Source organism: Equus quagga, chromosome 17 (genome assembly GCF_021613505.1).
Source record: "Equus quagga isolate Etosha38 chromosome 17, UCLA_HA_Equagga_1.0, whole genome shotgun sequence".
In the NCBI taxonomy this organism is placed as follows: domain Eukaryota; kingdom Metazoa; phylum Chordata; class Mammalia; order Perissodactyla; family Equidae; genus Equus; species Equus quagga.
Genome location: NC_060283.1, coordinates 13,244,410 through 13,261,049, shown reverse-complemented (window position 1 = coordinate 13,261,049; position 16,640 = coordinate 13,244,410). Strand labels below are relative to the sequence as shown.

The 16,640-nt window shown below is 41.0% G+C and overlaps 1 protein-coding gene across 7 annotated transcripts; it reads left to right on the top strand.

Annotated features, from left to right (window-relative positions):
• Window positions 1–1,571: 1,571 nt before the first annotated feature.
• On the top strand, window positions 1,572–12,530 carry FAM111A (FAM111 trypsin like peptidase A). Of its 7 annotated transcripts, XM_046645021.1 has the most exons (5): window positions 1,572–1,719; window positions 4,528–4,631; window positions 4,905–5,093; window positions 8,065–8,182; window positions 10,567–12,530. In XM_046645021.1, the coding sequence occupies exons 4-5, from the start codon at window positions 8,102–8,104 to the stop codon at window positions 12,301–12,303; spliced, it is 1,818 nt and encodes a 605-aa protein (XP_046500977.1). In that variant the 5' UTR covers window positions 1,572–1,719; window positions 4,528–4,631; window positions 4,905–5,093; window positions 8,065–8,101; the 3' UTR covers window positions 12,304–12,530. The 7 variants fall into 7 exon arrangements, with proteins under 7 accessions (XP_046500977.1, XP_046500976.1, XP_046500979.1 ...); XM_046645020.1 differs by lacking the exon at window positions 1,572–1,719 and having other exon boundaries at window positions 4,219–4,631; window positions 4,908–5,093; XM_046645023.1 differs by lacking the exon at window positions 1,572–1,719 and having other exon boundaries at window positions 4,219–4,631; window positions 4,905–5,050.
• The last annotated feature ends 4,110 nt before the right edge of the window (window positions 12,531–16,640 follow it).

Sequence of the window (16,640 nt, the reverse complement as noted above, 5' to 3'; positions counted from 1 at the left end):
GCTTATCATTGGGATTTGCGGGACTCAGATACATAGACCCTTGGATTTTGTGACAGTAAGCACATCTGAATTTGGGATCTATAGCTCAAATGTCACCACCTCTGTGCTAGCATCCTTGAAACCCTCTTCATGCCACCGCTGCATCCTATTTATTTCTGTATTACAGCCCATGAGTTATAATTTCCTTTTACTTGTCTTTCTCATTTACTACATTGTAACTTATTGGATGGTGAGGACAACGTTACATTCCTTTTTATAGCCCTTCTTAACACTATACTTGGCACACATATAAAAGTTCCCCCAAAAAGAATGAATAATGTTTTTAAAAAGAAGAATTTAGGTTTATCATTCTCAGACAAAGTCAATGAGATATGAGTAACAGCTCTCTCATACAGCATATGCACAGGACTTCTACTCCAACAGATACTTGTATTGGGACCATACAAATCATTAAAGATGAGGCCCCACTGTGGCGCTTCTCCATCACTTTCCTTTCTGTCTTTGCTGCTTTGTCATCCTGGGCTTCATCTGACCTTGCAAAGGGCAGCCGAGAAGAGAAAACCAGAGGCTGGTCCGCACCTTGCTGGTGAGATGACATGCCCATCCATCCACATCAAACACATTGGTTTCAGCCTGTTTTGTTGTTGTTGTTGTTTATTGTGAAGGTCACTTATACAGTTAAAGTAAAACTAAAACACAGCCACTCAAAATGAAATCTGGCTAATGATTCTGGTCTGTTTAACCATCTGGTTGAACCACGTGGCTGAATCACTTCCCCCAATTGCCAGCAAAAGAGGAGAGGGTGGGTAAAGAAATTAATTGCTAAGCTTCAGGGAACAGAAAGAGTCTGCAATTGGCTCGGGCATAGCAGTGGGCTTTTGCTGTGGCTGCTGCTATAAAAAGGCTAGGGAGGAAACCTAAGGTAAAGGAATTAAACTTCCTAATAGGTAATACATTGATTTACAAAAGAAAACTATATAACTTAGAATATATTTAAGGGTCCAGCCTGCTTTCCCCTTTTCAGGGCCAGAAATATTTGGTAGCTGAATTAATAATAGCATACTCCTTAGCCTTGCGCCAAGAATCCCTTTACAGTTTTACAACAATGCAGGGGATCACGAGTGAGGGAGAAAAGGGCATTTGAGACTGCCAGGGAAGGTGAAGCAGATCATTAGCAAACTAAAGGGGCAGTGAGGCAGCCCCAACAAGCCAAGCTAACCTCAGTTCTAGTACCTTAAGACCAACAGATGGATCTCGGAGGAGCACATGAGAGAACGACCAGCTCCGCAACTTTACAGATCTCTTCTAACCTCTCCCACCTCTCCAACGCTCAGCGAGGGAAATAGTCTCCTAAGCGCTGCAAGCTCTGCCCCAGAAAACTGAAGATTGGGTAAACTATCTCCCTATCGTGCTGCCATTGGGTATGAAGGATGTCAATCCTAGCTCCGGCTCCGCCCCCGCGCCCTGTACCGGTTCATCCTCTGGCTCCATCTGCAGGCGGCGCGCAAGACTCCGCTCGTGGTGAAGACGCGCCCTCGCTGGGTGAGGTTCACAGGGGCTCCGCTCGCTTGGCAGAGACTGTCCCGGAATAGGGCTGCCCGCGCCGGTGTCATACCTCGGAGCTGCGAGTCGAGGAGCTCCATGGGCGCCGCGAGAGGATCAGGGAGAAGCTGGTGAGGTCGGCAAGATGCGGAGGAGGCGGAGCGGGGAAGAGCTGAGGTGAGGAAGACCTGAGGTGGGTTGGATCACAGAGACTGATCTAACAATAAATTCCTAGAGGCTAAAATCATGAGGCCAGGTTCCTCCTCTGAAAAATAGGGGTGATAAAAATTGTCCCCACTTTGCAGAGGTGTTGTGATGATTTAAAATTTGTAAAGTGCCTAGTTAGCAATTGACTTTAAAGATGATCCAAACCAGAGTTTCTCACCAGGGCGATTTTTTAAAGATACAGATTATATATTTACCTTGCATGTAAAAATTAATTTCTTCCAATCAAGGAAGAAGTTTTCCTCCCAAAAAACTATTTACTGACTGCAAATTAAATATGGAAGAAAAAATACTTTGGAGCTAATATTGGAAAAGACATATCCTCTGGAGACCTAGTCTAAGAATTTTGAAATAGCCTTTTTGATAAAACATTGACAAGGAACCCAAACCATTTTCTTAGAATGGGAGTTTCATAGTAATTATAAGAACTTTGGTCTTTAGAAGACAAAAGAAGTCAGATTAAATAAATAAGTTTAATGGTCAAAATAGCTTTTTACAACTTATTTGGTTGATGGTCTTGAGAATGTGAATTTTATTTCATTTTTGGTCTCACTAGCTATGTTTTGTAACTTGAAATTGACTTCATTTTGTCTGAAATTTGAAGAAAAAAACAATAACCAAAGTTTGCTACAGAAAAATATGTTAATCTTAGTCTTTTGTTTTAAAGATAAGGAACTTTAGTAATATAAATCAAGAAAATGCCAAAGATGTAGGGATGATGAGGAAAAAGTGTGACAGTAATCTTTCACCAAAAAAGTTTATTGTCCTATTACCTTAAACCAAAATATATTTTATTGCAAATATATTTAAGGTTTAAGAATTATTTATTTTATACCCTTTCACCAATAAGCTAAAAAATAACTTAGCAAGCCAGAAATGTTTTTAATATAAGGATGATTAAAATTATACAAAATTATATAAAGATTTAAGAAAAAACATGATAGATATCTTGCTACCTAGTAGATTTTGTTGCATAGATGTTAGAGGAACACATTTTATATCCTCTGTAATAGTAACTTTATTTAATCTTCTGTGCACTATTTCAATAAACAAAATCTATCAGTATGTTGAATTCTTAACATCCATGTTTTAGAAAGTGCTGTTAAGCCTATTGTCTGTTAAATCACTACTTTGTTTATATATTGAAATGTACAAAAGGCAAAAAAAAAAAAAAAAGAAGGAAGGAAGGAAGAAAGGAAGAATGGAGAGGGAAAAGCCACAGAAAACACTTCAGGTCGGCACAAACATTCTCAGTGGACTAACAACTTGTGTTTATTCTGTCATTGTAAGTCTTCTTATTCAATACTGTCTCCACATGCAGTGGCCTCAACAATGCCTGTGTTTGTTCCAAAAAGGACAACTTCACTCTTCTTCATAGCTTTCTAAGGTCCATTTCTTAATTTCCAGGCAGTATCTCAAAAGCCTGTCAAAGGCTATGAAGTCAGGTGGAGATGGCAAGATGCTGTCCAGGTTTGGGAGTCACCAAGCTAGCTCTCCAAAACAGGATGGCTCAGACTGTTGGGCACTTTTCAATCCCAGTATTCTTTGCCACCCTTTGCTTGTCACTGAAACTTTTACTGCTTCAGAATCCATAATGAAAAACAGAATCAGCCAAATCCTAATTCCTTGGTGATTGTTGCATGCACTACTCTCAGGGGCGTAGAAACCTCTCCGTATTTTCGGAGAATGAAAAGCGATGAAACGTACCTATAATTTACTGTTGTTGTTGACTTTTTAAAGATTTCTCTAGCCAAACCCTAGAGAACCCACAGAAGAGGAAGCAGTAATTTTAGCTACTTTGGATGTCTTGTATGGATATTAAGGCCGGTTCCCCCGAAGTGCCACCTGTATTGTAGTTACCAACACACTTTTCAACCCTATCACTTTATATACATCATCTTCTTCTGTCAATTGCATAAGAGCTGCCACCATTGTGACCTTGATCCCTTCTCTGACACAGCATGAAATACTTGCACATTGCTCTTGATGCAGATCCTTAAACAGCTGGCTGCCTTTGCAAGCCCCTTCCCATGGAGTTCTTTGATTGTCAGCTTTGAGATGCATCTTCCTGGAGTCCATATTGTCGTCTTCATCCGGATTGTAAACTTCTCCACATATTGGACATTTGGAGAATCAATATATGACAAGGTCGTCCACTCCCACCGCCTGCATTCGCGGCTTCTTCCTGATTGTCATACTCGTGGGGGTGTCCCAACTGCTGGGAATACTGCCTCCGGGGAAGAGCCCGAGTCGTCCAAGCCCTCTCCTACCCACCCACCCACCCGCAGTGCCTCCTGTGCGCTGGAGCAGGTGACGTGTCTCCTCCACCATCCTCCCGCCCCACTTCCACAGCGGGTTCCCGTGCGTGGGGCTGGGGCTCCTGGAGGGGCCCGCTTCCAACGTTCTCGCTCCTTCTGCTCTCGGGCCTCCTGCTCCCGCGTCTCTCAAGCCCAGCCCACCGCGACCCACCCCTCACTGGAACTCTCGAATTTGGGACTAAGGAATCAAAGAAAGATGAAGCAGGCATTGATGGCAGTGAGCAATGGAGTAATGGGGCATGATCCTGATTAGGGAGGGACAGCGGCGGGCTCCCCTCTACTCGCAGCCCGGGCATTTGCTTCCACTAGCGGACGCGATGGCTCTGCGCTCACCTTTGTCCGCGCGCCGCTCGCTGGGTAGCGCGCGGCCAATCGCCTTCCGTCGTAGGCGTGTTGCTATACCATGATCTGTCTGTCATTGGTCAGATGCCCCATTCCGTAGGTTGCTGCCCCAGAGCGCAGAGTCCCCGGCTGAAGCGAAAGGTTCCCTCGAATTTTCAAGTGCAGGCGGGTGACAGCTCGGTTTGGGACAGATTGTCCTCTTAGGTGAGTTACTCCTTTGTTCCTGGGGCTGACCTGGAGTTTGGGGAAAATTCATTGGCAGGGCATTGTGCAGAAAAACCTCAGGCTGGTGAAGAAGGGGTGGAAAATAAAGGACCAAGAGAGATGGTGGTGGGCAGAGGTGGGTGGGAGGCTTAGGCTGGAAGAAGTCGGGTGGATAATATGAAAGCGAAAGTAACGAAAGGGCCTGATGCACAGCAGTTCCCAAAAGGCGGGAAATTTTTTCAACCCTTAGCCCCGCCTTTCCCCTTCTCGCAGTAGGATCTGACGTGGGCGCGCCCTCCTTGGCAGGCTGTTTTCGGAGGAGCTCAGAGGCCTTCACTTCCTCTAACAAGAACTGACCTCGGTTGGTCGCTGGGTTCGAGTCCCGGGTGCTGTGGCGGGCGAGGTGCGCAGCGGAGTAGGTGAGCGCCGAACAGGTGCGCGGGAGCCTTCGGGGCTGGAAGGGTAAGGAAGGGGCTGCGGCGGGCGGGGGGGGGGGGGGGGGGGGGGGGGGGGGGCGCTCCGAGGTCTGGGCCAGGGGGCGCGGCCCACCTGGGGGGACAAGAAGGCACAGGTTTTATTTCAGTGGCTGCTTGTTGTCACTCTGTGTGCTGAGGGGAGCGGGGTGGTAGGTTTGGAGGAAGTCTAGGGTCGGTCGGGATCCCTCTGATCCCTCAACAGCTTGGTTCAGCTCAGGCTTGGGAGTGCCTGAGAGGAGAGAGGAGGGAGAGAAAAGAGAGGGAGAGGGCATTGTAGGAGGAGGAGAGGGAGGAGGAGAGAAAGGAGGAGGACAGAGGAGGGGGAAAGAGAAGGAAGCAGAGAGAGGGAGGCGGACAGACAGGAGGGGGGGAGAGAGAGAGAGAGAGGGTGGGATTTGATGGGGAGAAGAATTCCAAGGGGGAGCCTTTGGGTGGGCTGGAAACTGAGATAGGACAAGTGTATTGCCTTATCTCTTTACTGTAGGACATAGGGCAAGGCCCTCAGGTCACAGAGCCTCTGCTTCTCCAGCTATAAAACAGAACTTGGAGTAGGATAGTACACTTCACGTTTTGATGGAACATGGTTCAGACTGGATGCTGGAAACCGTGTTGGAGGAGGGTATTGGGGTATTAGTTTCTTACCCTCTTGCTCCTCTCCACTGTGATTGCTCTAGTTCATTCCAGTGGAGTGCAAAATTCACATTCGTTTCTGCCCACTTTATATTCCTTTTTTGGTCCATGTGTAATAATCACTCTTAAAGCATCTGAGGCCTCTCTCAATTCCATAGGATGGGTCACCATCAACAGACCCACTGAACCCCCAAATTCTCTTTGTTGTTAGGCAGTAAGTTCCTGCCTTCAAGGATCTCTCAACATAGCCCAGCTCCTTAATTTTATGTATCTATTTTTGTTTCCCCAAGTTCTCTGCTCCTTAAAAAGTACCCCTGGGGCCAGCCTGGTGGTGTAGTGGTTAAGTTCATGTGCTTCACTTTGGTTGCCTGGCTTCCCTGGTTCGGATCCTGGGCATGGACCTACACAGGGCTCATCAAGCCATGCTGTGGTGGCATCCTACATAGAAGAACTAGCAGGACTTACAACTTTGGGGCTTTGGGGAGAAAAAAAACGAGGAAGATTGGCAACAGATGTTAGCTTAGGGTCAATCTTCCTCACCAAAAAGCTTAAAAAAAAAAGGTATGCCAGTGGTAAGGATATTGTTGTTGATAATACTAACAGCAGCAATATTTACTGGGCAATCTGTCATGTGCTAGGCCTTGTTCTAAAGGCTTTACATGCTTTATATTTTTTAATCTTCACAACAACAGAGGCTGATTCTGTTGCTGCTTCCATCTTGGAGGTGTGGAGAATGAGGCAGAGAGTGAAGATAGTAAATGGTAGCCTGGTATTTGAACCCAGATGGTATTATGAAAACAAACATGGATACAGCACTTTCTTATTCATTCTCTCATTTAGAATCATTGCCTCATTTTGCAAAGAGAACACAAAGGCTCAGAAAGGCTGAAGTGAGTTTCCTAGCTAGCATATTACTGGTAAATGATGAAGCCAGGTTTCCTGCTCTGTAGTGAAATGGTTAAGAGAATAAACATAGTCTTTAGATAATTTCTACTTGACAAGAAATACAGGGGCCAGAGCATAAATTAAAAAAACATCAAAAAGCAACCCAGAAGGTGAACATTCTACAACTTCTCTGTTCCCTTCAACAAATCAATGCTTTTTCTAGAATAAGAGACTTAAGAGCCATACTAATTAAAGACAACTTGTCTACTTCAATTAAATCTTGTTCTGAATAAATTAGTGGTATAATTCTTTAAGAAAAAGTCTTAAATTTTTAGAGATGGAAGATTATAATTAGGGTTAAAATATTATGATGTCTCTAACTGTAAAATAGTCTAGTAAAATAAAAAGACACAAATTTGCAAAAAATGAGCAATTATTAACTGTGATAAGTATAGGGAAGTTCATTATACTATTTGTTTTTTTTTAATATTTGAAAATGTTCATAATCAAAAGTCATTAAAAGTATACTTTCTGGGGCTTTGTGACCTTGAGTAAATAGTTTAATTTCCCTAAGTGTTCAAGTTCTTTATTAGTAAAATGGGACTAATAATGTCTATCTCACAGGGCTGTAAGAAGTATGTGAAGTAGTTTATGAAGAGCACTGAGAACCGGGCATAGTACATCATATGCATACTCCATTCATTCATTGAATGTATCTTTACAAATGTATCTTTATTGAGGGCCTGCCGTGTGCCACACGTTGTGTTAGATACTGAGATACTGAACATAGACAGCTGCTGCCCTCTGTGGTTTTCCTTCTAGTGGTATTTATCACTATTGAGGATTTCACTATTTTATTTACATTGTTCATTTTCTTCTGGGGAGACATCAGAGGAAAGATAGAGGGCAAGCTGTCATTTTGATTTATCTTCATGGTATCACCCAGTTCCTTTTCCATCTGTTTCCCTGCAATTGTACTATCTCCATCTTAAACGGAGGCTAGATTTTAACATCAATGTAACTAGAACACGCTTTTGAGTTCTCCAACTGCAAACCCTTCTGTCGGGTATTTATACCTGCATTTGAATTCCATCTCTGCCGTGTAGCTCTGGTCTTGGGCAGGTCATCTACATTCTCTGAGTTACACTTTCCCCATCTACAAAATGCAGCTATACCTGCTTTGCATAGTATCTGTGGGCATGGGCGATTAGAGATAATTTTTGTAAAGTATTTAGTATAGTGCTCTATAAAAGGGAGCTTTTATTGTTGGGGTGATTGTAGTTGATAGAAAAACTGTCTACTTGCTCAGTTAACATCTCTGAGGAGAGCAAAGCTGGAGCTGAAGGAAAAGGTGGGCTATGGGGTCCCTGTTAATCTTATCCTCTGTACAATTAAGAATAGCTATGAAGATACTACTGTAACTTGAACCTCTTTGAAATTAGTATTTCAGCTGAACTGTCTATTCGTCTTCAAGCCATCATGAGCCCTAAGAAGCGCAGGTCACAGAAGATCCCATTTGATGAAAAGAGTAATATGAAAATTGATAACTATTTTTCTCAGGTATGTTTGTAACAATTTATAGAATATCTTGATATTAGACTTAGCCATCCTTCACATTGATTCATAGTTCTTCCTGTCAAGAAATTATCTCATTGTATGTGGGGAATGTTAAGTAAGTTTCTCATCCATTTTATTCTTTCTATTTTGGGAGGTGGTGGCGGGGAGGAGTTTTAGTAAAAATCTTGGCCATATCAAAGCAGCCTTTAATAAAAAGCTATTGTGGGGGCTGGCCCAGTGGCGTAGTGGTTGAGTTCTTGCACTCCGCTTTGGCGGCCCTAGGTTTGCAGGTTCAGATCCCAGGTGCAGACATAGTATCGCTTGTCAAGCTACACTGTGGCAACATCCCACATAAAATAGAGGAAGATTGGCATAGATGTTAGCTCAATGGCAATCTTTCTCAAGCAAAAAGAGGAAGATTGACAACAGATGTTAGCTTAGCGTCGATCTTCCTCACATGCACAAAAAAAGCTATTGTAACATTTCCTGAACAACTGCAAAATATCAAATATAATGTATTAAACTATGTAATAAGACAAAATCAATGCTATTTCAAAGCATGAAAATATATACCATCCCAAATATGGCTGATCTATTTGATAACAATAATAACCTACATTTATATAGTGCTTTACAGTTTATAAAACAATTTTTTAAATGTTTACTCTTACTGTAACCTTGTTAGGCAGTCAGGAAGGATTTTATTATCCTCAATTTGTTTATAAGAAGAGAAGAGAAGTGAGTTGTTGCTTAAGGCAGAAGTGGAGTGAAGTCTTGGACTTAAGTTTATTTACTGACATTAAGTCGGAGCTCTTTCTATTAACTGGGCTTTGTTATCATATCAAACCATCACATCCTTTTCTGAGTCTAAAATGCTCCTTGAATTTATCAAGGAGTCTGAGAAATGGTGAACATTTGAGAATGCAACTTAAAAGCCTTTAACTTTTCTTTGACCCTGGTTTTAACTAAAACATCCAAATATCTAGAAAAGCCAAGAGAAGTCTAATTCTGTTTTTCTCTATTCTGTTCCACAACAGAGGGAGCTAATAATCAGGTACTACACCAGATCCCCTTTTGAAAGTGTCCATATCCGCCCAAGAATCCTTTGAATAGTTGGAAATCCATTACATTGTTCTGATGGGGTGTATGACAGCATTTTTGGATGTTTTGGCAGCATTAGGCTGAAGGGGTACTCTTTGAGACTTTGTATGAAGTCCCAGAGTAAATTTGTATTATGTTACATTCCTTTTTTTTGATCCAGAATATTAATACCATTACAAAGAAGGAAAGTAAAAATTAACGTATAATGTGCAGGTCATTGTGCCAGGCATTGTCACATGTGATGTTATACTTAATCTGTACAATAATCCTGGCATTATTATTCCATTACCAGCAAGTGGCATCGCTGGCATATGAACCCATATCTGTTGGCACCCCTGCCATGATGAATCTGACTTGGGTAAAATGTATCTTTTAAATATAGGAATCAGATGCTCTTAATTTTTCATTGAATTTCTGCTATTTTATTAATTCTCCTTACGTAATTCCTCTCCCCTCCCCCACCCCTGATTTTTAAGATAATGCCCTATGATAATGGGAATCAATGATAGAAAATTTACAAAAAGAATATATAGTCTAATGGAAGAAATACTAGACTAGGTATTGGAGTTCTGATATTCACTTCATTCATTGGTTATTATGTGACCCCAGAAAAGGCACTTACAGGGAGAACTTTCTGTGCTTCCGTTTCTCCACCAAAAGGACCGAGAGGCCATATTTGTTCCTCCTCATTTCCTAGGATTTAGGAATTAATTGATATAATAGAGGAAATAATTTGCACTCTTTTCATGATAGATGCCAGGTGAATCAAAGTTTTTATTATAAATAACTATATTATTACGACCAAATGATTAGTTAACTAATCATGGTTTTTTTTAACATTTAATGCATAATAAATCCCGATAACTTATTCTTGCCGAGTTTGGAGCTTTAAGAAGACATTTTTGGTGCAATCCATCACTATGCTCAGAAAAAAATAAAAACTATACAGCTGAAAATAGTAAACAAGACCTGAAATAACACTGTAAGAGAGCTGGCAGACTTTTAAGCATCTCTGTTTTTGATGCAGTTGAAAAAAAGTTATTTCTTTCCTCATTTCCCAGAAAAATGCACTAGTGTGGCAGTATGAAGAGCTTATCTGACTGATGGGACAGGAAACTCACCTTATATTTTGAATCCCAACTCAAACTCTGATTTCTTTGTATTCACTGGCCTTTTGAGATTGGTTCTGAGTTTCCTATAGAAATTTTTTGAATTATGTACTAAAAACAGAAACAAAAAACTAGAGTTGCATTCAGAGTTTTAAAGTATTTAACATTTATTTTTAGGTCAATAAAAAAGAACAGAATAATTCCAGTATTTCTCAAATGAAGACGGGCTCTAGAAAAGGTCCAAAAGATATCTCTAACACCCAGGCTCAAGGACCCAAAGACCAGACTGTGCCCCTAAATAAGACAATTTATGTTACCTTGGATGTAAATCACAAGAAAAACAAAAAGATGAAACACGAGCTCACACATAATGAGAGGGATAGCTTATACGTGGCACTCAACACTCTTAAGGCTGTCAAAGAAGAGATAGAAACTCAGCAAGGCAAAGAAATGCTGGTGCGAGGCACAGAAGGAATTGAAGGATATATAAACCTGGGAATGCCTCTCAGTTGTTTTCCGGAAAACTGTCACGTGGTACTTACATTTGCCCAAAGTAAGCAGAAAGAAGAGAACCAGGTATTTGGCCGGCATGACGAGGTATCTACTGACTGTGTCAAATTTTATATTCATGCAATTGGGAAGAGGAAAAAAAGGATTGTCAAACGCGGGGAACTTCACAAAGAAGGGTGCAAACTCTGCATCTATGCTTTCAAAGGAGAAACCATCAAGGATGCTCTGTGCAAGGATGGCAGGTTTCTTTCCTGTCTGGAGAATGATGATTGGAAACTCATTAGAAACTTGGACTCCATTTTAGAAAACACACAGCCTGTTGATGACTTAGAAGGCAAGCTCTTTCAGATCGAGGTTGAAAAAAGAAGGGGCTCCAGGGCAGCAGCAGCTCTGAATCCTGAGTTAGAGGAAATAAACATTTGTGTGTTGAGTGAAGAAATTGTGGACCAGTACCCCAGTTTGAAAAGAGAACGTGAAAAAATCAGAGAAAATTTTGAGAAAGAAATGAAAAAAATAAAGGGGAAAACTTCATTATTTAAATTGCATAAAACAAACTTTGGGAAACTGACAAAAAACTCTACTCTGGTTAAAGTACACAAACTTCTTTCTCATCTCAGTAACTCAATTGGGTACATATCCTGGGACAACAATGGAAATATGGGTTCTGCCACCTGCTTTGTTTTTAGAGGGTTGTTCATTTTCACTTGTCGACATGTAATAAATAACATTGTGGGACAAGGTATAGAGCCAAGTAAGTGGGCAGACATAGTTGGTCAGTGTGTGAGAGTGACATTTGGTTATGAAGGGCTCCCAGAAAAAGAAGAGAATTGCTTTTTTGTTGAACCTTGGTTTGAGATATCTGATGAAACTCTTGATTATGCTGTTCTGAAACTGAAGGAAAATGGACAGAAAGTACCTTCGGGACTGTATAATGGAATTTCTCCCGCACCTCTTAGTGGGCTGCTGTATATTATTGGCCACCCAAATGGAGAGGCAAAGTCTACTGATGCATGTGCTGTGATCCCTCAAGGTCAGCGAGTAGAGAAATGTCAGGAAAATCTTCAGGCTAGAGAAGCACAGGGTTGTGATTATGCTAGGGAGTGGATCCATATGTTCACTCAAAGTAGTTTCCAGGAAGTAGTTAACAACTGTGATGTGATTACCTATGAGACCTCTTTTTTTTGGGGGTCTTCTGGCTCCCCAGTGTTTGATTCAAAAGGTTCATTGGTGGCCATGCATACTGCTGGCTTCCCTTATTTGTACCCAAACACAGTTCCCACTATCATTGAGTTTGGCCCTACTCTCAAATCCATCCTCCTTGATATTAAGCAAAATCATGGAGCATGGTATGAAGAACTATGTATAAATCAGCAAGATGTAGAAATGATGAGTGATGAGGATTGAGGACAGTGAGAATTTGGTCTGTTTACTAGTTTTAAGCGGATTACCTGTGGAGTTGCTATTCCGTAGGCAATGATGATAGTTTTCTAAATTCCAAATGGTCAGTTTCGTCAACAGTAATAATAATTAGTGCCAGCTCTGATGGCCTAGTGGTTAAAGTTTGCCACTCTGACCACTTCAGCAGCCAGGGTTCATTTCCTGGTCACAGAACCACATTACCTGTCTGTCAGTTGCCATGCTGTGGCACCTCACATAGAAGAACTAGAATGTCTTAGAACTAGGATATACAACCATGTACTGGGGCCTTGGGGAGGGAAAAAAAAGAAAAAAGGAAGACTAGCAGCAGATGTTAGCTCAGGGTGAACTTTTCCCTGCAAAAAAATAAAAAAAAAAAAAAGAAAATTTAATCAGGAAATATGTAAAGTGTGAGGGCAAAGTCTCCTGAAATGACATTCAGAAATAACCATTCTTAAGTATGCAAGCTAGAAATTAAAATAATAATAATTATTGGTGACTTCCTAGGTGCCAAGCATTTTTCTAAGCACATGAAGAAGCTAGTCCTTATTATCCCTATTTTACTTTTTTTAAGAAATTTTCACTTTTGCTAATGATTACTTTTTTTTTGCAAGGGAAGATTAGCCCTAAGCCAACATCTGTTGCCAATCTTCTTCCTTTTTTTCTTCTTCTTCCCCCATCCGCCGCCAAAGGCCCAGTACATAGTTGTGTATAGTTGTGAGTTCTTCTGTGTGACCCACTGTCACAGCGTCGCTACTGACAGACAAGTTGTATGATTCCAAGCCCAGGAACGGAACCTGGGCCGCTGAAGCAGAGCGTGCTGAACTTTAACCACTAGGCCGTCAGGGCTGGCTCTCTGTTATCCCTATTTTAAAGTCAAGCAATGTGAAGAATTGATTAAGATAAGATTAGGTAATAATCAGTTTTATACTCTAAAAGTAGTGTAACCGTTATTTTTTTTAACCTTCCATATCTTCCCCTAAATTCAGTTGCTTGAAGGCAGGATCTGAGACTTGTTCATCTCATTATCTGCAATATCTGGCACATGGAATGTACGTGCTTAGAAAATGTGTGGGTTGAGGCCAGCCCGATGGCGCAGCGGTTAAGTTCGCCTGTTACACTTCTCAGCAGCCTGGGATTTGCTGGTTCGGATTCTGGGTGCAGACATGGCACCGCTTGGCACGCCATGCTGTGGTAGGCATCCCACGTATAAAGTAGAGGAAGATGGGCACAATGTTAGCTCAGGGCCAGGCTTCCTATGCAAAAAAGAGGAGGACTGGCAGTAATTAGCTCAGGGCTAATCTTCCTCAAAAAAAAAAAAAAGAAAAGAAAATGTGTGGGTCAATCAGTAGCAAAACTTAGGGATGCAGTTAATTTTTAGTGAGGAACTAAATACTTGGCTAGAAATGATCTCAAACAAAATTGTTATTGTTCACTGTACTTGGATGGGAAATAACTTTATCACCTTGAGTACAGTGTTTATGGGCAGGTTCCTTTGACTTTCATCTTAAAGACTCATTCTTAGGTGAGCACCTTTTCCCTCATCTCCTTCAGTGAGGTTGTTTCATAGGTTTTTTTAATACAGTTAAGATTTTCTTGTCACAGCCTGCCTTCTTTCCTTTGGTCCCTTGACCTCCTAAATGATTTCTTAAATTTGCATACATTAAGGTTCACTTTTCATGCTGTAAATTCTATGGGTTTTGACAAGTGCATAATGTCATGTATCCATCATTACAATGTTATCCAGAATCACTTCCCCACCCTAAAATTCCCATGTGCTTTACCTATTTATCCCTCCTCTCTTCCCTGAACCCCTGGTGACCCCTGACCTTTGTGCTGTCCCTGTAGTTTGCCTTTTCCAGAGTGTCATAGAAACGGAATCATATACTAGTTAGCTTTTTCAGATTGACTTCTTTCAGTTAGCAATACGCAATTAAAGTATTTCTATGTCTTTTCATGGATTGAAAACTCATTTCTTTTTATTGCTGAATAATATTTCATTGTGTGGATATATCACAGTTTGTTTATTCATTCACTTTTTGAAAGATAATTTGGCTGCTTACAGTTGGTGATTCTAAATAAATTTGCGTACAAGCTTTTGTGTGAACATAAATTTTCAACTGAGTTGGGTAAATACCTAGAAGTGTGATTACTGTGGTATATGCTAAGATTGTGTTCAACTTTGTAAGAATCTGCCAAACTGTCTTCCAATGTGGCTATACCATTTCGCATTCCCACTAGCAATAAATGAGAGTTCGTATTGTTTCACATCCTCACCAACGTTTGGTATTGTCAGTTTTTTGGATTTTAGGCATATTAATACTGTTGTAATGCCTGGTATTCTTCAGGGAATTATGATATTCATTCAGGAAATTGGGGCTGTTTTGGATGATCTAGCATATGTACACGTAGTTACAGTATCAGCCTGGATTCTGAAGAATAAAGCCACTACAAACACAGTAAGAATCAGGTATTTAGTTATGAATTGGGGTTGTATGAATATGGAAGGAGCACAGGAAGAGAAAATCTGTCAGACTGCAGCCAGAGGATGTCAACCTAAAGCATTGGAAAACAGATAGAAGTTGCTGATTGACGTGGGAAAGTCTGAGAAGTTGCCATGTCTTGTCTCCATGATGGTAAAGTGATAGCTTACAAAGAGGTTGCAAAGTTGCAGCATCAGACATAACGTACAAGTGGGAGCTTATGGAGCCAAAGTCCTGCCTGACTGCCACAATCTTCCAGTAATGACTTCCACTTCATTTCCACCGCCCAATATTTTTATGAGTTTTTCTTACCAATGCAACCCAGAAAACACAGGGATTTGAGGAAAATAATTCTCAGCTTTATAAGGAAGTAGTGATGCTGCTAAACTGACAATAGGTAGCCAGCACACACAAGCATGCGATACATGCACATATATACAATCATCAGTTATCATTGTAAGCAAGGCTGTAACCCAGTGTTTATCATGAAGTGTATGTTACAACTGATTACTAACTGCAAGTCACCTGCGTATTCACCATGTCCTACAAATAAATTATGCTATAAACAAATCCTATCACCAGGTGTTTTTGTTCAGCTGAAATATTCGGCCATGTTTAATATCTGATGCCATCACAGAGAATTATCAAGTGAAAACTCAGGCCAAAATTGGACACAGCTAGGAAAAATTCTACTTCTTCCTGCCGCCTTTTGATTTTTCATACAGCCCATCTCTTTTCTGTCTTTCCTTATTTTCCTCATGAGAATTCCAGGTGAGCTCACAAAAGCTTTAATCATGGCCTTTCACTTCTCATTTCTACCTTGGTTTCTCTTCCAAAACATTAATTTCCTTATTTCATCCCTTCCCGTCTTTCACACTGAAACACAAACTCTTGTTTTTCTATCACGCTCTCTGCCTGTTAACACCTTTGAAGACATCCAGAAAGGATTTTGAATTTCAGATTTTGAAAACTGCCCAATATATACAGCTGATATGCCTTGGGATAGTTACTTAAAATCCCTGAGCCTTGATTTCTTATCAGTATTTTAAAAAAATTATATAGCTTGATAATGGGCTAAGCACTGTCTTAAGTACTTTATGATAACTCTGCATCCTCACATCAGCCCTCTAAGGTAGGTACTTTCATTAGCCCCATTTCACTCATAAGGAAACTGAGGCACAAAAAGGTTAACGAACTTGGCCAAGTTTGTACAGCTCTTGAGAAGAAGGGAAATGGATGGGAAATCCAAAAGACAGGAGAAAGGACAGTTGCTCCTTGGAACCTCTGACCTCTGATCAAATCCATTGACCTTGTATCAACTTTTCTACAGGCTGTCCTTTTTATTTCTTAATTTATATACAGTAATATGCACTCGTATTTTATTTCTTTTTATTTATTTTTTTAGGAAGATTAGCTTTGAACTAACATCCACCACCAATCCTCCTCTTTTTGCTGAGGAAGATTGGCCCTGAGCTAACATCTGTGCCCATCTTCCTCTGTTTTATATGTGGGACACCTGCCACAGCATAGGTTTGCACCCGGGATCCGAACTGGGGAACCCCAGGCCGCTGTGAAGCAGAGTGTGCAAACTTAACCTCTACGCCACTGGCCCAGCCCCTGTGCTCTTTTATTTTTGTCACACAGTCCTATGAGTTTTAAACACATGCGAAGATTCTTATTATCACCACCATTATCAGGATGCAAAGCAACTCTAGCACCCCAAAGAATCTCCGTGTATCACCCTATTTTAATCTGACACTTGCCCCTTCCCTACTCCCTGACAAATGCTTGTCTCCCGTCTTAAAGGATCTTTTTATTCTTAGCTTTTTATGGCACTTGACT

Bases quoted from the DNA above. Each gene is read 5' to 3' on its own strand.
- FAM111A (XM_046645021.1), top strand. From the start codon at position 8,102: ATGAGCCCTAAGAAGCGCAGGTCACAGAAGATCCCATTTGATGAAAAG. The intron at 8,183-10,566 runs GTATGTTTGTAA...ATTTATTTTTAG, and splicing joins TTGATAACTATTTTTCTCAG to GTCAATAAAAAAGAACAGAA.